We start from the raw sequence: 25,946 nt of genomic DNA, 5'->3' as shown, positions 1-25,946 counted from the left end.
ATGCATTCATTCTAGCATCACCTATCCTTTGCCAGCATGCTGGCAGGGGCAGAGGGGAGATGTAGTCTGAAACTCCTGGAAGGTACCAGGTTGGCAAAAGTGGTTGCAAAGGGTCACTGTGTTTGCTTGCCAAACCTTTCAGCTTGAATTTTATTGTCACAAAATGCCCTTTTTTGCATTTCTTTCCCCGTAAACCCCAGCCATTATGTTCCCTCCCCACCCACTTTTATACTCACATGGATATATTTGTGCCTACTGAGGATTACACTTCATCCATCCATGGACTCAGCGACCACCAAAAGCTTGTGCCGTGGTAGAGCTGTTAGTCTTTCAGAAGCCACAAGGCATTTCCACGCTTCTGCTACAATTGAAGGCAGGCATGAGCACGTGTGTGCTCTGATTCCACAGTGCTGTGAATGTGTGCGCTACACATCCTGAGTGGTTGGGAGGAGGGATGGGGTACAAATCCATTTTTATTGTAAGATGCTTAATGATTTTGAAAATTATATTAAGAGTCTTTAAAAAAAAAAATTTAAAATCATATTCCAGTTATTCCTATTTACTAGGGGCAGCTTTTATTTTCTGCTTTCCTGTCCCAGGTAAACCAATGCCCCCCATTTTTGCTTTTTTTTTGGGGGGGGATGCCTTTTAATATTTTTTGTTAGTAGAAAATGCAAGAGCTATAGTTCTGCAGCAGTCTTCCCTAAGCTGTGCTGGGATCAATGGGAGTTGTAGTTCAAAACAGCTGGCAGGCACCAGGTTGGTGTAGCCTGTTCTGCAGTGTTGAGTTCCCTCCCCAGGAGGGAAATCTCTGAGCAGAGCATATATCTTGTCTCTAGTGCACATGTGATGGCATGTGCACGCATGAACACTAAGTCACCATACACCACACAGCCTGCTGTTCCATCCACTGCACCTGCTGAAGTCTATTTTGAACTGCCAATGACTTACTACAGAACAAACATGTTTCTTTCTTTCTTTTTCTACTGTATTTGTAAAACCAAAAGAAGAAACACCATCTTGGCTTTTAAGTCAGTGCAGAGCAAATGGATACAGCAGGCGGCAGGCAGAGAAAAGCCTTTGGCAGCGTGGAATGATGGGTGCAGGGAGGATAATGATGCATGCCATGAAAAAACAGGATGTGAGGGGAGAGGATTGCAAGCCTGGCCTTGCTTTCTTTTGTGAACTGGCGGAGAGTATACTGGCACCATTTCTGCAGGAGGCATATGGCAAAATGGCAAGAGGGAGCATTGTTTCACCAAGGATGTTCAGGTAGCTGAAGGAAGACCCTGAGCTTCTTCCCTCGCAGCCATCTTGGCCACCTGCTGTCTTCTGCCGGGGCGGCTTCACAGGCAGTGCAGCAGTTTGGGTACCAAACTCCCCTGAGAGCAGGATGCCAGGCACCAGATTCCCAGCACACCCAGGCAGTTGCTGGGCAGGCAGCAGGGTATTCTGCTCACAAATGACACTCTGCTCATGCCAAGAGGGGCGGTGGAAGAAACTCTGCGGGTGTTCAGAAGCACTCACCCCCCCCCCATATGCTAAAATAGTTATAGGCAAAATGTGACAACTCTACTGCTGAGCACTGAGGCATGGGAGGGGGGCTGCCTTAGAGTAGAAGATGTTTCTGGAGGAATTTGTCTATAATTATTGATCATTCTTCCAAGGAACCTCTGATAAACACGGAAGAAATCCTACAGTTCCAAGAAAGACTGCTTGAAACCCGCAGAGCTAAGAGGTATCAACCTGCAGTCTAAGGGCCTATTCCTGTAACAACCATTTAGTTGTGCCACAGCTGTGTGCAAAAGTTTATTATTCCTAGTGTTTGTTCACCTTCCTGCCTTACAAGAGACATTGTCCCCACCCCCAAGCATTGCACAGGTCTTTCCCTGCTAGCTGTTCACATCAGCATGGCTTCATTAGGGTCAGATTTGTTGCTGCTGCTTGTGTACGCTCCAGGGCACCAATGTGTTTACACAAGGTGTTCACACCTTGGCTATCAACAAATTAGGATCAGCTAAGGACCTTAATTAGCATGAAGCTGGTTTGAGAAACAACATGTCAGACAGCAATATTTTATAACCGTTTGGGATACAGATGCAGTTTGTTGTGTGAACAGGGCTTAAATCTCCAGAACTGGAAATGTAGTGAGGGCACAGTAAACAGGAGTGTGGACACAACCATGGCCTGTAAAAAGCACTGGCTGACATGGGCAGAGTTTGCTTTCAAGCACTCATTGGGAGTTGCTTGCCTGGGAAATGAATCTTCCCAGCATGTGGTTAAGAAGACAAGTCCTGCATATGTTGGGGGATGCGCATGGGGCTGGTTTTCCATAGGCAGGAAGTCCACACTGCTGAAGTGGTAGTGAGAACCGGCCTTGGCTCTGAAGACTACAATTCCCAGGATGCTCCAGGAGAGGAAGCAGTGATGGGGGTGGGGAGAGAAAATGTAAGGTTATAAAGGCTGTGGAAAGAAAATAATAATTGGGACTAGAGCTTCTCTGTCTGGAAGACATAAAAGGCTTCTATATCCCAGCTCTGTGGTTAAGGCTGCATGCAAACCATATATATAATGTAGATGGCTCCACACTGCAAATAATAATGGGAACTGTAGTTTACCATCACAGAGCTACAAGCACCCTCAACAAACTATGGTTCCCAGGACTCTTTTAGGGAAGCCGAGACATGTAGGCGGCCCATGCTTGCCAAGGTTAGAGTGGCCATTTTTATTTTAAAAATAATGATACTTGGGTGGGGAAGCGGGGAAGCCTCATGCACAAGAGCAGAAGCAGCAAATATATTTAAATAATAATAATAAAACAACTCCTATATCTGGTGCTGGTAAATAAAGGGGACTAAGCCTCTAGGGACTTAGGAAGCTTCTTTGAACTGTGCCAGACCATTGGTCTGTCTAGCCTGGTACTGTCAGCACTGACTGGCAGCAACAAAGGACATGGGGGTGCTGGGGACTGAGGCTGGGACCCTGGACGTGCAAAGCAGCTGCTCCAGTGCTGCAGCCATTGTTGCGCTCCTGCGTAGAATTTGTTGCAGGGTGAATGAGCTGTGCAGAGATGGTGGTTAAAGTAACGTAAAGTAATGATGCTCTCTTGCTCTGTAACCCACTCATCTTACCTTGGCCTTAACAGAGCCTGTGGAGGGTTATTATTATAGGATGCTGAGGGACCACACTCATGCACCCCCATCTCTTTCGTGTAGCCAGAGGCGGCTCTACTATGAGGCAGAGTGAGGCTGCCAACTCTGGCAGCAGATGGGGAGGGAAGCAGGCAAGATGTTGACGCCAGAGCTGCGCATGCCCTGAAGAGCGAGCTTGCTTCCGCTCTAGCGCAAGAGGAGGATGCTGTCCCCTTGCCAGTGCTGAAGTAAAATTCAGATGCCTTTCCAGTTTAAATGTGGGTGGAGTGAAGGATCTTGTCTTCAGCCTCTGGCAGCAAAATGTCTTGGGCTGCTCTGCATGCAGCCATTTGTGAAATGGCCTGTTGGGGCTGAGCACAACCATGTGGATCAATCTTCTAAGCACACATAAGTTGTGCCTTTACTCTGACTCTGTCTGTCTTAATCTGCCCCCCTTCTTCTTCTTCTTTGGCCATGCTGACTGAGGCTGATGGGATTTGGAGTCCAACAACATATCAGAGGCCACAGGTTCCCCTCTCCCTGATCTAGGCCAAATGGAAGTGATGCAAGAGATCCATACTGGATCTCCTGATGTTTTTCTGTTGTTGTTTTTACTTTACTGCAGCCACAGGAGATCTCTAATTTTGATGGTGTCTTAGACTGTTAAATGCTGTACCATTTCCCTCACCAAACTCGTGCCCACCTGAAGCTGTGCTAATTCTGCCAAGGTGGCAGGGGGGTGGGCATCTAGGACAGGGAAGCACCACGGTGGGGATGCAGGGGCTAAACAGCTGCGCAGATCAAAATGGCAGCTTCTCTGTGGCTATTTTAAAATCCAAGCAAAAAACAATACACTGAACCTCTGTGTCCCCTTCCCCCTTCTCTTTAGGCCCCCCGCTTCTCTTTATCCATCTTGCCCCTCTCCTTTCTTAGGAAACCAATTAAATATTTTTTTAGTTGGCTAATCACCCACCTTTTAAGCAATTGAAGAATTAATTACAAAGTTCAATGTAAATAATTTCAGTGGTAAAAATTGCTATTTAAGGGCCTTTCTGAGCTATCGAGGGAAATGCAAGATAACTGAATGAATGAAGCTCTCTGTTTTACTGTTTCCTTTTGGAAGGCAATATTTGCTTTTTGTCAAGCCTGATTACAGAAACATCCCAAAATCAAAACAGCCTCTTAAAAGAAATATGTTCCTTCAGCTCTCAGTCCTAACTAAATTTGAGCCCCCCCCCCCCCAGTTCATAACTTGGGTATGGGGAGGGGGTGGCAACCTGTGACACTTCATATATATTGCTGGACTGTCGCTCCCATCATCCCTGACCATTGGGCTTGCTGGCTGGGACTAGTGGGACTTGGAGTCCAACAGCATCTGGAGGAGACCAGGTCCCCCATTTTTACTTTAGTTGATATGCCTGCTGATTAAATTTGGAGTCCTTCTTTTTGCTTTCTCTTTCCAAAAGATGGCTGTGGTGGCACAGTTCTTGAAATCCTGCCTTAGGGCAGTCTTTGTGACTCACCAGTAAAAACCAGTGCTCAGCTGGTATTTCAAAGGCACACTCCCTTCCTACCCTCATTTTACCTGGCCTAATAATAACTAAAGCATTGCTTTGCTTTGTTTATTGCTTGCCAGTTGCACCTGTTGAATTTCTGTCTGTCAAAGAGGCAGGAAACTTGAGGGGAGGAGGGGAGGGAGCTGCAGCATATACAACAGCAGGATGCATAAGCCTTCATGACTTGATCTCTTGTGTTTGAGGGGACTAAGACCCCATACATCTGCTTTCCACATGCAGGTAGAACCAAGTGGGGAATAAGCTCGTGTGTCAATGGACTGTGCCTCTTCAGTCTCTGGATGGACTGAAGGCTCCCCTATGTGAAAGATTCCCTGTAATTAGAAAACTAATGTTGCAGCGGAAGTTTTGGAGTCTTCTCTATGGGTTCAGAAACCTCTCTTCTGATATCAAAGTTTTCTGAAGGCCTAGTCAAACTCCATACTTCTTCAGATTCCTCAAGGAAAGCTCTCCTTTTATGGGGAGGCATTAGCTAGAAGGAACCCACCCCTTGTTTCAAAAAATTCCCGTCTACACATGCTACAGAATGCGATGATGGAGGTGATGGAGCAAATTTATGAATGGTCCCTTAACGCTCTGCGTATACAGTGATTGCCACCCTTTAGGTCTGTGGGCGCAGGTGTGTATTTGAGTGAGTGCCTTGGGTGCCACCCCCTCTCTAGTTACTGCTCGCTACCCAGTGAGCCCCCTGCAGAGAGACAGAATGTGCATGCATCCTCACGTCACTTTCCCAAGGGATCTCCGTAAAACCTGGATCTAGTAGAACTAATCTGCTTGAAAAGCCCATAGAGTTGAAAGCGTAAGTGGGAAAGAGCACCACTCTCCCAACTTCCTTCTTCAAGGGAGAAAAAGGTAACCAACCCCACCCCACATGACCAAGGGGACAGTGAATTGGGAGGGCTCAGAGGTTCTAAGGCAGGCATCCCCAAACTCAGCCCTCCAGATGTTTTGGGACTACAATTCCCATCATCCCTGACCACTGGTCCTGTTAGCTAGGGATGATGGGAGTTGTAGTCCCAAAACGTCTGGAGGTAAAGTAGCACCTCTGCCTTTTCCTGGAAGGGATAATCTGTCTTTAACAGGTGTGACAGGAAGAAATTCAGCAGGCAAAACCTTTCCCAGTAGAGGAAAAGCTGTTCTTGTGGCAACATACCTGTTGCATTTCTGTCTATCACAGAGTTGTTATAGGCAAATAAGCCCCCTCCCTAACCAATTTTGAAGGATAGGGAGCTTCTTGCAGTGTAATATGGGTGGATATGTGTGCTTTTTCTCAAAAAGTGAAGAGGGCATTTTCACGTTAGAGTCAGGCTTTGAATAATAGTGCATGTGGCAGCCAAACACTGACACAACACTCAGTTTCTATTAAGTAAAGTGTCACATCTTCCAGCATGGAATATGTTCATTCTAATTCAAAAAACAGACAATTTCGCAGATGGGTGATATTTGGTGTGGAGGGAAATGTACTCTGCACATGCTCAGAGGTACTTTTATTATTGTTCCTTATGTTTCAAGTGTGAGCTGGGGCATTTAAACAGGTGCCAGTTTTGAATCCAGGGTAAAGCTCTGATCAGCAGCACTGCTCTATGCTAGGGTTGCCAGATGCCAGAGAGGACAGAGCTCCTGCATCTTTAACACCTCCTGAAATTTCCTCTTCTGCACAATTATTAGAAATTATCGAAAGCCCCGTCCTCCCTACTGTATCTGCAGGAGAGTCTCTGCTAGTCTCCCTTCTCTGAAGACAGTAAAATGCAGCAAAATGTGGCTGTAGATGTGAACTGAAGAGAATGTTACTTGTGAGGCACGTTGACATAAGAGGAGGCAGCATGTGGCAATCCAGGAGGTGTTGATGTGCTGTCTTCTCCCTGAGGGTGGTGCCTAATGCTTCCATAATGTGTTAGAAGGTATAAAACTACTGGCAGTGAAGACTCTTTAGAGCAGGAGAGTGGATTGCAATTTGATAATGGAGTCTAGCTTAGAGGGTAGGGTTGCCAACTGACCTGACCTGCTTCTCTGCCTTTAAAAGCAGATTGATCTGGAGGAAATGGTAGGCCTTGCAATTCATAACATGGAGCTAAACATCACTGCTGGCTAATGCCTCATGTTAAGCTGCTGTTTGACAGTGTAATTACTGTGGCAGTTTGAAAAGCTGGCAACTCCAGTTGAGACAGCATATTGAAAAATGTTATAGTGACTGTCTTGATGTCTTTGCTGCAGGGAGAAAATGTAATGAAGATGGACAAGGGTAGGCTACAACATCTTGTTTCATTGCATGGGATTGTTGCTTGCAGTTGTCACACAGATAAAGCATCACAGAACATTGTTATATTTAGAGGTGGGGCTTGGACAATTCAGAGAGGTGGTCTCTGTATTTCAGGAGAGTTCTTCTTCAAAGGCAACCCATTCAATTAAGCAGAACTACATAAGAAAAACTTTTTCTGGACTGTACCACATTACACTGCAGCTGGGTTGTGTGTGTGTGTGTGTGTATTTTGAATGCACCCCTGTTAAAAGAAACCAGGCTCTCTGCAGGGGTAAAACTGAACAGTTATAAGAGGGTGGTTTTCCATGTGCAGGGAGGTTCACCCAGGGAGAGATCATTCAGACATTTGACCCCATCTGTATCTTGAAGTGCTGCAGTCCTGGAAATGCACCACTTGATTCTGCAGGTGTGAAGTGTTGTGTGGTTGGCAGCAGTGTTGCATGGAGCTTGTGCTTTGCCAATGTGTTCCACCTGGAGTCGCCAGGTGTTTTGGGGCTCAGTGGGCAGAGCCTGGAAATGAAAGGGTGGTCCTGGCAGTTCAGTGGGTTGATCCCCACAGGTTGTACCTGGGGCTTCAGGTGTGGAAACTGATGGGCATAGAGCAAATAAACGAAAGCTCTCCAGCCAAGCAAAAAATGCCACATCCCCTCGATTCTGGCCCCCCTCTCTCTGCTGCTTCCCTCCTTCCCTTGGAGATCCTGAGAAGAAGATTTGAATCTGCAGGTTCAGATCCACCCCTGAGACCCAGCAGACAGTCACATAGCACTTGGCGTCTTCCCCACAAAATACTGAGAAATGTAATGTGCCAAGGGGAGCTGGGAATTGTAGCTCTGTGAGGGGTAAACTACACTTCCCTGCTTTGGGGGAAGCCATGTGCTCTGACTGCATGGTCTCGATGTGACACTAGTCCTGTTGATGTGGGGGGCAGTTCCTCTGCAAAAAGAAGCTACCTCAGATTTGTAAGTTTGGGTAACAGATGCTTCACCTCAAGAGGACACCCGTCTATCTATATGTCTAAATGCACCATCTCCTTCCTGGATGGGATGGATTTCTGGCCAGGATGTGGGGAATTAGTGGAGCACCAAGATGTGCTCCTCCGTTGTGTGGGCGGCAGGCACACCAAGGTGCAGCAGAGCAGAGAGGAAATCTGGTTTGCAGCAATGCAGAGACAAGGTCCAGTCTACGGGAAAGCAGATCAGTGCTAGCACGGTGGATTTGAGTACCCGTGCAAGACTGCAGGGACAGTGTGGTGCATTGCAGAGGGCAATGGTTTTAGCAAGCACAAGTCAAAAGCAAAAGGCAGCTATATTATCAGGTTTTGTGCAGTAAAACTCTATCAAGGTAGATGCTGGGGGAGTTGCTTTGCAGTCTTATTCCTCCTCTGATTTTGCTGCAGAATTGCAAGGAGCAAGATGTGCATCCAATGACTATTTCATGATAAGCAGTGCTGCTTGTTAGCAGTGTAGAATGCAGTGCCCTGCAGTAAGAAATAAATTTTCTTATCAGAGAACTAGGAGCTGTTAGCTAAAATGAATTTTCCAGGCGCAACCAGAAATTCTTGCTTTGTGAACATTTGTTGGAACAGGTGGATAACAAGCCAGGGAGGGAAAAAACAAAGCAGAAGGCTGGAGAAGGTGTGGTGAGCATTTTCACTGTTTTCCTATTTTCATTTGTACTATTGTGATCATCATCATTGCCTTTTAAACAACCATCTTAAGGTGATATATGAGACATATTTATTTATTTTTAAACCACCCTTCACCCATAGATCACAACATAAAAATGCAATATAAAGCCACAAATTACATAATAAAAACAAGAACAACCCCCCAAACCAAAAAACCCCTTCACCACACCCTCACAAACACATTTAAAAAAGGTATAAGATATTAATTGATGGGACACGGGTGGCGCTGTGGGTTAAACCACAGAGCCTAGGGCTTGCCGATCAGAAGGTCAGCGGTTCAAATCCCCGCGACAGGGTGAGCTCCTGTTGCTCGGTCCCTGCTCCTGCCAACCTAGCAGTTCGAAAGCACATCAAAATGCAAGTAGATAAATACCTTCTCTGGCGGGAAGGTAAATGGCGTTTCCGTGCGCTACTTTGGTTCGCCAAAAGCAGCTTAGTCATGCTGGCCACATGACCCGGAAGCTGTACACCGGATCCCTCGGCCAGTAAAATGAGATGAGCGCCGCAACCCCAGAGTCATCCACAACTGGACCTAATGGTCAGGGGTCCCTTTACCTTTAAGATATTAATCAGCCAAAGGCCTGGTTGAAGAGGAATGTTTTCATCTGGCTCCTAAAGGTACATATTGAAGATGTCAGCTGAACCTCCCTGGGGAGAACATTCCACAAATGGGGGCCACCGCAGAAAAGGCCCCTTCTCATGTTGCTCCTCTCGTGGAGGAGGCACAGGAAGAAGGGCCTCAGAGGATGATCTCAGGGTCTGGGTTGGTTCATATGGGGAGAGGCGGTCCTTGAGGTATTGCAGTCCTGAGCCGTTTAGGGCTTTATAGGTCAAAACCACCACTTTGAATTGGACCCAGAAACTACTTGGCAGCCAGTGCAGTCAGGCTAGGATTGGTGATGTATATATATGTGCTCTAACCATCTTCCCCCAGTGGGCAACCTGGCCACCAAATTCTGCACCAGCTGAAGTTTCTTCAAAAGGTTTTTAAAGATTATTAAAAGGAGTTAATTTTAAAGTGCCCTTACATCTTCTTCTTAAAGAAGCCCACTTTGTTCCTTTCAGTGATATGTGCATGTGTGGCTACACTCTGCACATGTTCAGTAACACTCAGCCTGACAAACCATTTTTTTTGAAAACTGAAGTGGGCATTCATTGGAAGACTAGGGCTACATGGGTGTTGTCTGCACTTGGCCGCACCTCATACTGGTCCTGCTTTCCCTCCTTCTTTAATGGCTTTGCCTGCCTGGAATAGATCCTTGGAAGTCTGATCATGCATTTTGCTTGCCCTGTGGGAGGACAGAAAGATGTGTGGGTAGAAACCAGCCTACTGTACAAAGGTAAAATTCACATGACTTTCTCTTCCAACTTTTGCCTCCCAGAATGGAATGTGGCTCCCAGAAGAAAATGTGGCCCTTGGGGTGAAAAGTCCCCTCACCTCTAGGCAAATGTTGCTGTGTTGTTTGTCAGGCATCAGAACAGACTCCATCCACACAACTTGAGTTAGAGGCAGTGTGCAATGGAATGGCTGTACCCAAGCAGCATACAGTGGTCCTTGGGGTTACATACGCTTCAGGTTACAGACTCCGCTACCCCAGAAATAGTACCTCGGGTTAAGAACTTTGCTTCAGGATGAGAACAGAAATCACGCAGTGGCGGCAGCAGGAGGCCCCATTAGCTAAAGTGGTGCTTCAGGTTAAGAACAGTTTCAGGTGAAGAACAGACCTCCGGAACGAATTAAGTTCTTAACCTGAGGTACCACTGTACAATCATGGAATTGTAGAATTGGAAGGTACCCTCTGCAATGCAGGAATCTTTTTGCCTAATGTGGAGCTTGACCACATGACCCTGAGATTAAGAATCTACCAACTGAGCTGTACACATTTTGGGGGCTTTTGAGGGTTTGAGTTGGATAATACAGAATAGGAGCCTGTAAGAACATGTTGCAGTCATGCAGCAGAAGCTGTCCATGTTGCAATGCAGATGGTATGCGTGTTTGCAAGGTGACTGCACCGCCGAAGATGCAGCACTGTGTAACAAAGCAGTCTGCTATGTTCTGTAAGTAAATACGGTAGCATCCTATCCAGCAGGGCGTGCATCCTGCAACCGAAGAACAGGGTCCTGCCTCCTGGAGGGTAAACCCAAAATTTCAGTGCAGGGCTTTGCATAAATCGAAGGCGTCAGGAATGCAGTGCAGGCTACCATAGGATTTTGTAGTTTTCTTGAGGAGTCCGGAAACAGGTGATTTGGAATGGTGCAGGATTTTGCAGCCTACCTGTGAAATGCTTTTTCAGAAAGCTGTTGCCATCTGCCCTCCTGAGAGGCCCATTAACTTTCTAAAAACTGCAGCGAAAACAGCTCACGTCCCCTTGCTAGCTGTTTTCGCTGCAGTTTTTAGCAAGAGACTCTCCGTCGGGCAGATTTCAGTAGCTTTCGGGGGAGTGATTCATAAGTAGGCTGAAAAATCGTGAAGGGAGACGAGGTCGCGTTTTGTACAGAAAAGTGCATCTACGGAAGAAACACGCATCCATAGCACCGCAGGCTGCAGTCTCCCGAAGGTTCACACGTTCTCTCTCCCCAAGCGCAGTTTTCCATTGCTGCAGAGAGATCGGGGAAGGGAATGCGGATTTATTTAGCAGAGACAGCGGCACTCTTCGACACGCAGACTTCAGTTGCAATGCGTACGTGTGTGTATGCTTCCGTATGGATGAGTTTGGGGTGGTGGTTGTTGTTTTGTGATGCGGAAAAGTCTGAGTTTTAGGATGCAACCATCTTTGGCCGGGGGAGAGAAAGGGATTTTGGTGCAGAGTTCGATGCTAAGAAGGGACCATTGTTGTTCCAAGGCAGTGTGCTTTGCAAATGCCTTGCCAGGCGTTCCTTTCCACCGATTGCTGGCCTTTAGCTTGGGAGTTCTGCAGCCGCTCGGGCTCCAGAATAGCTCGCGAGGGAGATGGTCTCGCACCGCGGGGGGATGGAAGGAATACGCTAGGCAGGATCTTGTGATCCGCAGAGAGGAAGCGCTCAGGCGCTCAGCTCCTCTCGCGGTGCGCACGGCTGAAGCATCCTCGTCTCTCTCTCTCCTCCCTCTCTCCTCCGACTGAGTCAGGAGGTTGCGGGGGCGCCTCAGAGATGCTCCAGCTACAGGATGGAGCGGGGGAGAGAAAAACGCTGCGGGATCGGAGACTGGAGGAGGGCACGCCGTAGCATCGCAGCCCGGTCGAGAGGGGTAATCTCTCTCTGCCCCCTCCAAATAGCCGCTTCATAGGATTTAAACATAATCTTTGCGCCTAGGGGATCCCGGAAGGGGAGCGGGGCATAGTTCACTTCGCTGCCCCTCGACTCAGAGAAGCCTAGAGAACAATTGTCAGAGTTCCCTGCAAAGAGGCTGTGAAAGCACTACGGGAGTTGTAACTCTCTGGGGGGAATAGGGTGGGGTGGTCTCCCCACTCTCGTCGCTTCTAGCACTACCGTCGCCAGGACACTCTGGCGGAAGCCCAGGCTGCTTAGAAATGGCGTGGCGCTGCTTTAAACATGAAGCGCGGAAGCAGAGCCATATCTGGGCTCCCTTGCGCCCTTGGCGAGGAGATGTGGGGCGCACAGGCCGCTAGCCACTCCGAGCCAGAGTGGAGAGGGTTTTTTATGCCCCCCCCAAGCCTGTGCCCTTGATGGGGGCCAGCATAGCCAACCCCTAGGTCTGCCCTGTGCGGAAGTTGGGAGTCAGAGGAGAAGTGGGTGCTGTGGATGCAGGAGTCCTCTCTCTCCCCCGGGGCGGGGGAGAAGGGCAGGGGCACTGGAGAGTTGGCTCAGGTAGGTTTTTTTCTCCAGCAGGGCCCTGTGATCCGGAAGGGGGTGGCTCCTGGGTTGTCCCTGGCTCTAATTGCAGAGTAGGGTGTTATTGAGCCAGAAAAAGGGGCATTTATCGGGGCAGAATTCAGCCAGAAAGAGGGAGGCCAAATAGGACTGACTGGAACATGCCTCTCCCTGCAAAAAAGGGGGGTGGGAGGGAGCCCAATGTGTGCCCTAGAAAGCAGCCCAGAATCATCTGTCGGGTGTCTGAGTCTAGTTGTAAAGGGAGGCAGTTTGAGAATCTCTGGTCTCATGATTTGAGAGGAAGAAGGGTCATGAGATTCTCAGCCCAATTCTGACAGGAATGATGCCTGGACGTTTTGGTGGGCTACCTGTTCCCAAACTCGGAAGGCAAAGCTCGACTTGGTGAATTGAGGGAGTCAGGGACTCCTAGGTTCTCCTCTAACTGTGCTGGAAATATGGGGTTTAGGGCAGGCTTTGCCAACATGGTGCCCTCCAGCCATTTGGGGCTAACCCCCCCACCTGCCATAGCCATGGGCACGCTGACTGGCGAGCAGCTACAGTGCCAAACCACTGCAAGTGGGCAAAGGTTGGTCTGCGGGGCTGGAATGAACAGAGGGTGGGGAGACCCTTCATTCTGACCCTGCTGGACACCAGAGCTGCACAACCGTTGCTGAAGATCCCTGGGGATGACAAGTTCCAGTAGCATTGTCAGGGAATGCTTTCAGGTGCTGTCAGAGCTGCCTCCAGGTCCCAGCTCACAGAGGACTAACGCTAGGCTGTAGTTATGTACAAAAGTCTTTATTGAGGTTCAGTTTCCATTTTAAAGCCGCAGCGCGCAGCTCTACGTCTCGACCTTAGACCGGCGAAGTCCCGTCTGAGTCTCCGCCCCTTCCACACCAGTTTAAGACTCTCGCCTTGCTCCACCTCTTCCTAAGTTCCTTTCTCCTCTGGGCCCTCCTGCCCGCTAGGGTTTCATCCTTTCTGGACTCCTCTGACGCTGACCCTGATGATTCTTCCCCCTCCTTCCGGCGGGCTTTAGGACCTGGTTCCCTATCCGGGCTACCTTCTGTGCCGCTCGCCTGTACATTTGAACTTGGCGCGCGCGCCCAGCCTGCAACTTTCCTCTTGACCGTTCCCTCGCTCTCCGATGGAGGCGTGGCCACCCCTGACTCCTCTTCTCTCGCTGGTGGTGAATATGTGGGCTCTGATACCTGGGACTCCTCCCCCCCACTACGCTCTGGTGGGGAAGCTGGTCCTGATTTCCAACTGCTGCTCTGGGAGTCCCCGCTGGCCCCTTGTTTCTGGGGTGTCCCCCTTGGGTCCCCCCTTGCCCTGCCCATCGGCGCCCCCTTCTGTGAATCTTCCGATTCGCTGGAGAGGCTCACGGACTCTGTTGGGCTGCTGTCATCCTCTCCTACGCTGCCCTCGGATTGCTCCCCCTCGCTCTCCATCTCCTCTCCTCCCTGCGCTCCCGCTGAGTCCCTGACAGGTGCGCTTATGCGCAAGCCCCTCTGCTGGGTCCTGGCTTTCCCCTTCTAAGCTGTGTGTCTGCAGCCGGGCTCCCTCGCTGCTGCTGCTGCTGCTGCTGCGTCTTTCAGTTTGCGCCGTCCTGTCCCTGCTGGGCATTTGGTTGGTGAGAGGAAACTGAGCTGTAAACGGAGGGGAAAGCTTCTTATTTTTAGCTGCTGTGTGTCTAGACTCCCTCAGAGCTGGAAGCAAAATTCCAAAGGTCCTGCTGCCCTGCCTGCCTGCCTACCCTGCCCATTTCCCACGAACCTGAATGTTTGTGTGTGGGCACGAGGGGGCGCCATATTACAAGAACTGGATTTGCTGAAAGGGGATTGGAATGGGCTGCAAAATGGACCCCAAAGCCCTGGCCCTGACCAGCTGTGATTGTGCCTGTGGGTTAACTGTCTTTGCAGCCATTGATGGCCTCAATAGGAGGCCAGGAGAGACAAAAGGAAATATTGCTTCACAGAACATGTAACTAGCCTGTGGAATTCATTGCCACTAGGTGTGGTGGATTTCACTACCACAAGCCTCTAGGTTAGGTGGCTGTAAAATAAGATTTAACAGAGTCCTGGTTTTAAAATATGCACACTGCAAAGTCCTGTGGTACCTTAAAGGCCAACCCATTATAGCATCAGTTTTTGTGGACTAAAGGACACCGCCAGTGGATTTAGTCACCCAAGCTGATGAGAACATAGGAGAGAGTCCAGCACCCTCTTCTCACAGTGGCCAGCCAGGTGCCTGTGCAGAGCCTGCCAGCTGGACTTGAGTTCTCTCCTGACATTCAATTCTCAGCCGCTGGTATATAGCGGTGGACTGGCTCTGACTGTGAGGGTATAAAATAGCCTTTGTGGCTCTTCATGATTCCATATTAAAGACATTTGTGATGGCTAACTCTGGAAACAGTGGCAATGGAAGGTCCGTCGGTGGCTGTTTGCCTTGATGGTTGCATGGACCTTCCATGTACACAGGGAATGAACCTCCGTTTCATGCATTGTTTGTGAAAGTCCAGTGGCATCTCTGACTGCTTTTTGGAAACAGAAGGGTTGTGTGGCTCCCGTGCGCTTCTGTGAGGCTTGTGTGAATGTCCTGGTGGATTCATGAGCCCCATGTTAATGAGTGGAAGGCGGACCACCATTTAAAAATTACTATTATTATCATTAGATTTATTATCCACCAGCAGGCCCCAGGTCGCAGCAGTATTAGAACACATTATTAGAACCAGCTTGAAACAAATTATAACCATGACTAGAGTGGGTGCTAAAAATATATGTACCTAGAGTGTCAAATTTTGATTTTCCGCTGCAGGCAGCAAAATACCAAGAGTTGTGGGGAGATTGGAGACTGCCATAATTTGAACAACCACACTTTACACAGCAGTTAAACAAACAAACAAACAAACAACAGCAATATGGGAAGTGGGAGGAGGAAGGGAGAGTTTCATTTCCCCAGGAACAAAATACTGAGCTTTGATGATGTGATGTCCCCATGCCAGGAGCGCTGCTGGGAGAAAATACGCCTGGTTCCTTGGTGACAGATGACTAAGTACTGCACATTTAGTGCACCCAACCATCTTTAGATTCTGGAAGGCCTTGATGCGTTTTGGAAGAGATGGAGGCCATGTTCCATATGTTTCTTTGGGTAGGAACCGATCTCAAAGATAGAGGAATTCTGTTTTAAATGTCAGTAATACAATAATGCAGCGCAGAGCAGGCAGGAATGATTGTGCTCAGAAAAGATGCTGACCAAGGCTGGAATATTCTTTAACAGCAGATAGCCACACACATTCATGCTCCATCCTTGCTCAAATTCAGCTTCCAGGATCAGGATTGTACTAAGCCGTCCTGCCAGCACAAGGATTACCACTGGGCAGCAGGATTTCCCCTTCCCTTCCCTTCCAGTTGTGTGTGCCTTGAGTCCACTCCAGATCTGCTCTAGAGGGTTGGAGGGAACCCCTAGACTAGATTTAGGCTGTGTGAGGGGGGGGGGGCTTCCATTGTGCTGCAGAAATCCTTTTGCTGACAGAACTACTTCACATTGCATATCACCCCAGGACTTCTGTTCCCTCCAGTTCAAGGCAGGGAGAAACCTGTGGTTCTGCAGAGGCTTTTGGTCTCCAGCCTCCGCCATCCCAGACCATTGTGCATGCTGACTGATGGGAGTTGGGGATCTAGCAGCATCTGGAGGACCACAGGGGCCCCACCTCTGAGGAAGCGGGTCTTGTGCTTTGAATTGGATCGATACTTTTTGGCTTCATAGGCCTGGCTCGGATCCAGCCCTGTTGTACTGTGGCTGTGGTGTGGCCATGCAGACAAGATTAGAATTGTAGAATCGTAGAGTTGGAAGGGACCATGAGGATTGTCTAGTCCAACCCATGGGACTCAAACCCACGACCCCAAGATTAAGAGTCTCCTGCTCTACCAACTGAGCTAAATGTGGTGTTTTGCTTACTGCCAGAGACATTAACAATGCCTTTCTTCTTCTAGGGCAAAATATTTCAAGGGGAAGAAGCTTCATGGGGAGATGGACATCAAAGTTGAGCAGGTAAGCCAGTGTCCAGTGTGGGGGACTCAAGAGCCAAAAGCCTTATGGGCTCAGGCTGATCCAGAGCACTCCTTGGGGCCAACCAAGGGTGCCAACGTGAATAATATATGGGTGGGCCAGCTAAGCCCCACCCTGCATAATTGTTCACATGATGTGCACACACATCGTTTGAATGGCAATGCACATCAAATTTGGGCCTCCCCCAGCTCCCTATGGGGCCAACTGATCTAAGAGCAGAACTCCTCAAACCTGTGGTCCTGTTTGTGACCCCAGACTGACACTAGTCGCCTGCATGCACATCGCCAAAATTTGTCACTGAGGAAGCTCACATTTTAAACCCTGAAGACACCATGTGTGTCTGCAGTTGGCAATAGGTGAGCACGCTGCCCATTTATGAAAGAAGCTCCGGCCTCATCCTGACCCTCTCCGTCCTCCCTGGGGGAGGCAAAGTTGCCGTTTATTGTTTACTCTCTTCCCCCAGCCTGAGGCTGAGCCCAGGGCAAGGTCCTGAGGCAGCTTTTGTGGCTGAGCCACTGGCGCAAACCTCTGCCTGACTCAGAAATAATGGACGCAACAACCACAGTGAGAGCAGGAAGTGAAACTCAGGGGTGATGGTTTAGGTCAGCAGTTTCCAAGAAGTCTTACTTTCTGAGAATCCTTTTAACATCACTTTGTCTCCCCCTTTTTTATTCCAAAGGGGAAACAAACAAGCAGATTCACACATACAAAAACACACAACATGCAACGGAAAGCAGACCTATGTAAACCCCTATAAGAAAAGTGTTCAGCTCAAACAATTGTGCATCATATTCTGAATCTCTTCTGAAGATTGATAGATGCATTGGCATTTAATTGTTGGTTTGTCGTTGGAGGAACCTCTGCGCATTATGGTGAAGTCTGTTGTGTTTTGGGTGCACACTGAGTTCATGTGAACTGAGAATGAGCCTTGCAATGGGGGAGGCGGAATTCAGGTTGGTTGGAGCTGCTTTCTTCTTTTACTTGAACCCCAAAGTCTACCGACCTTGTGCAAAATGCACATACACCATTTATTCATTAATTTTATTTATTCTTAAATTTGCACACCACCCTATACCTGCACATTTCAGAGCAGTTACAACATAAAATCACAATATAAAAACAATACTTAATAAAAACAAAAACAATACGATTAACCTCCCCCTCCCCAACATATTTTTAAAAGGCGTTGGATGTCAATCAGCTCAAGCCCTGGTTAAAAATGGGCTTCTTTTAACTGCTGCGATGTGAAATTGTGCTTTTCCCCCTTGGACCAGGCTTTCTTTAGCAGATGTGGCACAGGGGTGCAAATATCCACCCAGCGCCCCCAAATTACTGCAGATAGTGGGGGGATGGCGAAGCTGCGAACTGTCAGCCATCGGGAGGGCAACTCTCCCCCATGCCACTGCGGGAGAGCAATGTGGCAGCTGGTGGGTGTGCAGGGAAAGGGGAGGCTGCTGGCAAAGCTGGGGCTTCCCTATGGGACAGATGGCTCTGCTAATACCAGTCCAATGCCCTTGAGTGAGGCGTGTGGTAGCTTTTTGGTTCTATGTATTCTGTTGTAGCTGCACTGGATGAGTGTACACAGAAAGGCAGTCTAAAAACATTTATAAATAAATAAAATTCCCGATCTTCTTACTGAAGAGATTCTTGAAAGGACCACGGGGTTTCCTGGGACTTAAGTCAGCACAGGAAACCATTCCAGTTGCGAACCTGCGAACTGCCCTGCCTTTCAGGCTTTCTGTGTATCCCTGGTCCCTCCATAGAGTCAGGAGGGGGGCTGCTGACTGTACTGTGTGTGCTGCTTGGTCCATGACTAGGTCTTGTGGGTGTCTCCTGCAGGCAGAGTTCTCCGATCTCAACCTGGTGGCTCATGCCAATGGCAACTTCTCCGTTGACATGGAGGTTATACGCAACGGTGTTAAGGTAGTCAGGTAAGTGGCAGTGCCTGTCCTTCGGTGGCTCATTCAGCTTGTTTTGACTCAGGTGCCCAAGTGTTTTCTCTGCTCATGCTTCAAGGCACTTCCACACAGTGGGTATTTTAGAGTGGGATCCAATCCCACACAGCAAATAAAGGTTGGTGGTCCTGTCATCTAATTTCCCTGCAAACAATTCAGGATGAATGCTCCTTAAATATCTAATGTCACCTAATCTCCATGTAAACAAAGCAGGATGAATGCTTAAAAATCAGGTCATCTGGAAGCACCCTTGGAAGCGCTTTCCTTTCTAAGATGAGGCAAACGTGTATCTTCAGCTTTTCTGTGCGCACACCTTGATCTACCCACACGTACTTGTTATCCCTGAGAAACGTAAATAACAGGATATATTTATCCGAAAGTCTTCAAACTTACACGACCCTTTAAAAATTAGCTGATGAAGGTGAATACATCGAAACAGGGCCCTGTCCTGGTTTTTAATCCATAATTGACTTCTGACTTCTGCTCTATGCTTGAAACTGAGTCTCCATCTGCAAGCTGATAAATTATAAGGATCAACATTATTGTCGAGTAAAAAAGAGAAAATCTTTGTAACGAATTATTGTGTTATACATATCTTTATGAGTTTGAGTTTGTAATCTCTTAGAGTTTGTAATCTCTATTTGAGTTTGTAATCCTTGTCAGAATACATACTTTTGAATTGATTAGTTTTTGTTACTATTGACTATTGATTGAGGGACCACTCCCACTATTGAAACTTACATTGGCCTGAGTTCTTGGTGTGCTTTTTTCTTGGTACATTTAATAACAAGAACTCCAACTTATTTAAGGTTGGGAGTTCTGCAGTGACAAAGTTCAAAAGGTGTGCGTTCAGCTCCCTTTGTTGGCAATCTGTTCTGGAGTTACACTGCAGTGCATGCTGCGTCTGCCCACAACTTATGGGGCAGGGATGCATCCTTTAACATGCATCTTGTCATCTCTATGATGGACCTGAACTTTCTCTCATCTATGGAGTTCTGTTGTGGGGTATCAGGAATTGTGGTTACATGCTCAATTCCTTCCTTCGCTTGGAGAGATAGCATGTCATTTGAACAATATTCACCCCTGTTGTCAGTCATTAGCATAGCTGGAGCTCTCTGGAATTTGTTCTTCACCATCGCAAGTTAGTCCTTGAACATTTCCAGCATTTCACTCTTTTCCTTGATGAAATAACACTGCACAATACTTTGAAAAATCATCAAGAAATATTGGTATGTACCTGTTCTTCCCCATTGAGGGAACATTCTTAGGTCCACATAAGTCACTGTAGACTATGTCAAGCACTTTGTTGCTTCTCTGCTCGGTCCAAGGAGGAAATGAAAGTTTAACTTATACATTTTGTTGGTGTTGTGTTGCTCTTTGTTACCTGCAGTCCCCTTGCAAGCTCTTTTCTGTAGATCCAGAATGGTGTTGGTGTCTCTGTGTCCAAGTCTTCTGTGCCACAGCTCCAGGTCCGCCTCATGCTTATGGTTTGAGTGTGCCACCTTAGCAGACTGCTTCTCTGAAAGATCAACCTCATATATGCCATTTATTAGCTTGGCTTGAACATTCTTTTTTTTTTTTTTTTTTGCCCTGAAAAAAGGGCTTTCTTTTTTTTAATGATAATTTTTATTATTATACATTTTATAAAATTCCCTCCAATTCTTCGTTCAATCCCGCATACAACAAATCATAGTTATTTTTTGACTTCCTTCAACGTCTCTGACAATCATCCGTAGTTACACCTTTAATACACATTCCCTTCTTTCGTATTGCCATTTTTCCTCCTTACTCCTATTATTTCTCATAAACAATACTTATTTTCTTTTTTTACAGTGCCTCTTTAAATCCCGCTAGCGTTGTGTTCACACCACATATATTTTTCAGATAATCCACAAATTTCCCCCAGTCTTCGATGAACTTTTGATCTTTAGTATATCTAATTTTCCCAGTTAATTTGTCCAGTTCTGCATAGTCTGTCATTTTTAGTCTCCATTCTTCTATCGTCGGTATTTCCTCTTGTTTCCACTTCTGAGCCAACAGGATTCTGGCTGCCGTTACCGCATACTGGAAAAGCTTACAGTCCTTTCTTCTGATGTCCTTTCCTACCATACCTAAAAGAAAAGCTTCGGGTTTTTTCGCAAAAGTATATCTTAACATTTTTTTCAACTCATTATATATCATTTCCCAAAAACTTTTCACTTTCTTACATTCCCACCACTGATGAAAGAATGTCCCTTCCTTATCTTTGCACTTCCAACATTTGTTATCAACCTTATACATCTTTGCTAATTTTACAGGTGTCATATACCATCTATAAAACATTTTCATCACATTCTCCTTCAGTGTGATACATGCTGTAAATTTTAAATGCTCTTTCCACAGTTTTTCCCAATCTTCAAATTGAATATTGTACCCAAAATCCTTTGCCCACTGTATCATTACCGATTTGACCTCTTCATCTTTCGTATTCCATTCCAGCAATATCTTATACATTTTTGACAGAATTTTATACTCATTATTTATAATGTCCTTTTGGAAATTTGATTCCCTTTCCACATAACCCTTTTCCTTCAGATCTTTTTTAAATATTTCATTAACTTGGTAATGGTGCAACCAATCATAAACTAGATCTTTAACTTGTTCATATGGCTTCAGTTTCCATTTTCCTCCCTCTTTAACTATCAGTTCCCCATAAGTGGCCCATTTATTTCTCATATTAATCTTCTTCACAGTTATTACCTCTAACGGGGACAGCCAGTGTGGAACTTTTGGTTCCAGTATATTCTTGTATCTCTCCCAAACCTCTATTAGTGAACCCCTGAAGATGTGGTTTCCAAATCCTTTATGAACCCTTTTTTTGTCACACCAAAGATACGCGTGCCACCCAAATCTGTTATCAAATCCTTCAAGATCTAATAATTCATTATTTTCTAACTTTATCCATTCTTTTAACCAGCATAGACAGGCTGCTTCATAGTATAGTCTCATATCTGGCAGGGCGAAGCCTCCTCTTTCTTTTACATCCGTCAGTAATTTAAATTTTATTCTAGGCTTCTTCCCCTGCCAGATATACCTTGAAATCACTTTTTGCCATTCTTTAAAAATTCCTGTACCCTTTAATATGGGTAAGGTCTGAAATAGGAATAACATCTTTGGTAGCACCGTCATTTTTATTGTAGAAATTCTTCCCCAAAATGATAATTTCATTCTGGCCCACACCTCCAGATCCTTCTTTATTCCCTTCCATACCGGGATGTAATTATTTTGGTATAGATCAATATTCTTGGCTGTTACCCAAATTCCCAAATATTTAACCTTTTTCACCACCTCTATCTCTGTTCGTTGTTGCATTAAATCGATCATCTTTTGATCCATATTTTTTACAATCATTTTTGTCTTTCTTTTATTCAATCTGAATCCTGCCACCGTACCAAATTTGTCCATCTCGTCCAGTACCTCCTCTATACTTTCTGCTGGTTCTTCCATAGTCAGTACCAAATCGTCGGCAAAGGCTTTAACTTTATACTCATTTTGACCTACTGCTACCCCCTTTATTTGTTTGTTTTGTCTAATTGCATTTAGAAAGACTTCCAGAACCGTTATAAATAACAATGGCGATAGCGGGCAACCTTGTCTTGTTCCTTTAGATATTTTTATATCTTCAGTGATAACATTGTTCACTATTAATTTTGCTCTCTGTTCTGTATAGATTGCCTTTATGCCATTGAAAAACTCTTGACCAACCTCCATATGTTCTAAATTCTTCAACATAAATTCCCAAATTATGTTGTCAAAGGCCTTTTCTGCATCCACAAACATTAGAGTCGCTGGTTTGTCACACCTATCAGACAGATATTCTATGACATTAATTATAGTTCTTATGTTATCTCTCAGTTGTCTGCCTGGTAGGAAGCCTGCTTGATCTTTGTGAATAATCTTTATTAATATCTTTTTCAGTCTCTTTGCTAGAATTCCTGCAAAGATCTTATAATCTATATTCAGAAGCGAAATAGGCCTATAATTTTTGACTTGTGTTAAGTCAGAGTCTTGTTTTGGGATTAATGTTATATATGCTTCTTTCCACGTTTCTGGAATGTCTCTTTCTTTTAAGATATTGTTCATAACGACGGTCAGTGGGGTCGTCAACACCTCTTTCATTTCTTTGTAATAACTTGATGTGAACCCGTCTGGTCCTGGGGCTTTCCCTCTTTTCAAGTCCTTTATCGCTTCTTGTACTTCTTCTTTTTCTATTGGGGCATTCAGCTGGTCTTTTTGGTCTGTCGGGATCTTTTGCACCATTTTCTCTCTTAGATATCTTTCTATTTTCTTCTTATTGTTCCTTTCTTTGTTTTTATATAATTGCTTGTAAAAGTCCAAGAATCCTTCTCTTATCTCTTTCGGGTCGGTTGTCTCTTCTCCCTTTATCATAATTTTATTGATTGTATTCTGCTGCTCCTTTCTTTTTTTCAGTTGCCACGCAAGCCATTTTCCTGATTTATTTGCTGATTCAAAACTTTTCTGTCTTAGCCTTTTGATGTTCCACTCAACTTCTTTGTTTAATATCATCGCAAATTGTGTTTGTAAAATCTTTATTTCCTGCTTTATTTTCAAATTGTTAGGTTTTTTGATCAATTTTTGCTCATAGTCCATGATCTGTCCTGAAATTTCTTTTATCCTTTTTTCCTTATTGTTTTTCTTCAATGCATTTTGTTGGATCAATAAACCTCTCATTACTGCTTTGCTTGCGTCCCAAACAATACTCATTTTGGTACCTTTGTCCACATTGTCCATAAAATATTCGGATAGTTTCTTTTGCGCTTTTTCAACCATCTTCTGATCGTCCCACAAATTATCATTCAATCGCCACCTAAATGATCTCTCTTCAAAGCCTTTTAACTCCAATTCTATGGGATTGTGATCTGAGATCACTCTGGCTTGTATTTCAATTTGATGGATTCTTGGTGTCAGTTCGTTCGAAACCCAAATTTGATCTATTCTTGACATTGACTGATTCGGTTCTGAATAATGAGTAAATTGCTTCTCCAAGGGGTGCCTAAGTCTCCAGATATCAATCAAGTTGCAGTTCTTCATCATCGTAAAAAACGTCTTAGGCAGTTTCCCTTCTTTATTCTTTGCCTCTCTTAATCTATCCATTTCCAATGATACCACACCATTCATATCTCCCATTATTACGATTTTTTGGTCCATGTACTCAAATAGTTTTTCTTCCAATGATCTGTAAAAATCAGTCTTATTTCCATTTGGTGCATAGATCCCGACAATTATTAATTTCTCGCCTTGCCATTTGATTTGGACAGCTATGATTCTCCCTTCTTCATCTGGCTTGAACATTCTTAGTCACATTACATTCTCCATTACCAAACGTTATTTGAAAACATTTTCTGTCCAAACTGGACACACTAAGCATATTACAACTCAGTTGTGGAACATATAAAACTCTTTCCACAATAGTATCCATTGCTTCATTGTTTATATTACATTTCAAAGTTCCAGAACCTGCACCTTGAGGTTTAACAACATTGCCACCTGCAATTTCAATATGAATTTCAACAATATCATTAATATCAGTAAAATGGTCCTTTTTATATCCAAAATGTGAAGAAGCTCCAGAGTCAACAATCCATTTGTTTGATTTATTTTCATGTCTCTGAACAGTTAAACTCTTTTCTTGCAAAAGTAAGGTGTGTTCACATTTCCCCTTCTTTTCTTTTTCTTGTTTGGATCCTTACAGTTCCTTGCAATGTGGCCCTCTTTGTTATACTTAAAGCACACAACCTTCTTGGGTGTGTCTTTGGCCTTTGTAAACTGTCTAGACGCATAATTAGTGTCTTTACTCCTCACATTTTGGACTGGAGACTCTGCTCTTGCTTTGCATTCCTGTCTCAAATATGCAGTCAGATCTTTAAAAGTTAAACCTTCTTTATAATCAAGCAAATACATCAAATTTGGATCCTAATGATGCTAGGAAGAAAGAAGTCTTCATATCTTCACTGAGTGGACTTTCCATGAGTTGAATCTTTTGTACTATAGCAGTAAACTCATTTATATGCTTTGAGAATTCTGCTTTATGGTTCATCCTCAGTTTAAAAAGCTCATGCAACAGCATCCTATGAGAGCATTTCATGGTATCTCCATACTGTGGGAATGTTCAGGGATGCAGGAGAGGATATATAGTCTGATTATATCCTTATCCAACTTGTGTTAACAAGTTCCACAATTTCAGCAGAGTAACATTCCCTTCTTTTAAATTTGCAGCGGCTACATTTGCTCAGGCTCGCTAAAGCCTCTATAATAACTGTTCTGGTATTTCCCCTTATTCCCTCATAAAATATAAGAGACGACACAGTCTTTTACAAAAGTATAAAAAGAGTTTACTCACATTCTGTTCACAATCAGATCCCAGAAGGCAGACTTAGCTTAATGAAGTAACATACACTTGGAATCTATCTTATAAGAAGACAGTCTCTTTGTCCTCTCTAGGCTCAGTAGATGTTGTTTCTTCGATGCATGTGGTGAAAGAGAGAGATGGCTGCCCTGCCCTGTGCTTTTGTCATTACCTGCACAGGTGAGGCCACACCCACCTCTAGTCACATGCAGAGGAAGTCTGTCCCAGCCCAGAAGGAAACAGGAAGTTTACCTGCTGGCTGGACAAACATCCCTCCCCATGTGTAAACATGTTCACTCTAGGAATGTTGTACTTGACTGCTCTTGTGTTTCACATCCCACACATACATGCGCTCTAAATCATTTAAAATATGAGACGCATCATCTCTGCAGTTAACCTGTGATAACTGTTCATCTTTAAGTCCATCAAAAATAATAGTCTTGGCTTTGCTATTTTGTAGCTTCCATAATCTAATTTTTGCTAAGTCCTCTTCACTCGAGCCACTAGGCTTAGGACTTTCAATAGCATCCAAAATCTCTTGATTCTAGGAGTACTATCAAATGTTGCTTCCAGTGAACAAAATTATGTTCATTCAGCTTAGGCATTCTTGGCCCTGCATCTTCATCAAAAACCACACTAGCCATCTTAAAAATCAAAAATTTCAAAAATATTCAAAAATTCAAAAATTTGCCAAAATTTCAAAATTAAAATCTCAAAAATCTCAAAAGTAAAAACAGCTCTTTACTGTCTTAGGTACTGTGAACTCCAAGGGAAGGAGGTGTGCTTAATTCCCTCACACAATGGCGCAATAGACCATGTTCTTACCAGGAAATAGACAAAGAAAAATACTCTTCAGCTTAGGATCTCAATCCTTTGCAATCCTTCAAAAATACGCAACACTGGGGCCAATAACCCTTTGTGGGAATGTTGTGGGTAACAGGAGAGGATATATTGATTAATATTATCCTTCCTAACTCGCGATAGCAGAGTGCATTCCCCCTTTACACAACAGGTAGCTGGTTGCAGATTCGTTAGAATCTCTTAAATTCTTT

General features: G+C 45.3%; 1 protein-coding gene across 3 annotated transcripts in view; it reads left to right on the top strand.

Annotated features, from left to right (window-relative positions):
• Positions 1 to 25,946, top strand: part of SYN1 (synapsin I) — a 116,053-nt gene that overhangs the window by 6,638 nt on the left and 83,469 nt on the right. For 2 of the 3 annotated variants that reach the window (XM_079958701.1, XM_079958702.1), the window contains exons 2-3: positions 16,458 to 16,515; positions 18,373 to 18,464. In XM_079958701.1, coding sequence (XP_079814827.1) covers positions 16,458 to 16,515; positions 18,373 to 18,464 — 150 coding nt within the window. Of the gene's footprint in view, positions 1 to 11,732; positions 11,879 to 16,457; positions 16,516 to 18,372; positions 18,465 to 25,946 lie in introns of those variants that run through there. The other variant, XM_079958703.1, reaches the window with a different exon arrangement.

The sequence above is a fragment of the Podarcis cretensis genome, assembly GCF_951804945.1.
Source record: "Podarcis cretensis genome assembly, chromosome: 17".
NCBI classification, from domain to species: domain Eukaryota; kingdom Metazoa; phylum Chordata; class Lepidosauria; order Squamata; family Lacertidae; genus Podarcis; species Podarcis cretensis.
The sequence above is the reverse complement of the archived record's forward strand: the minus strand, read 5'-3'. Positions and strand labels throughout refer to the sequence as shown.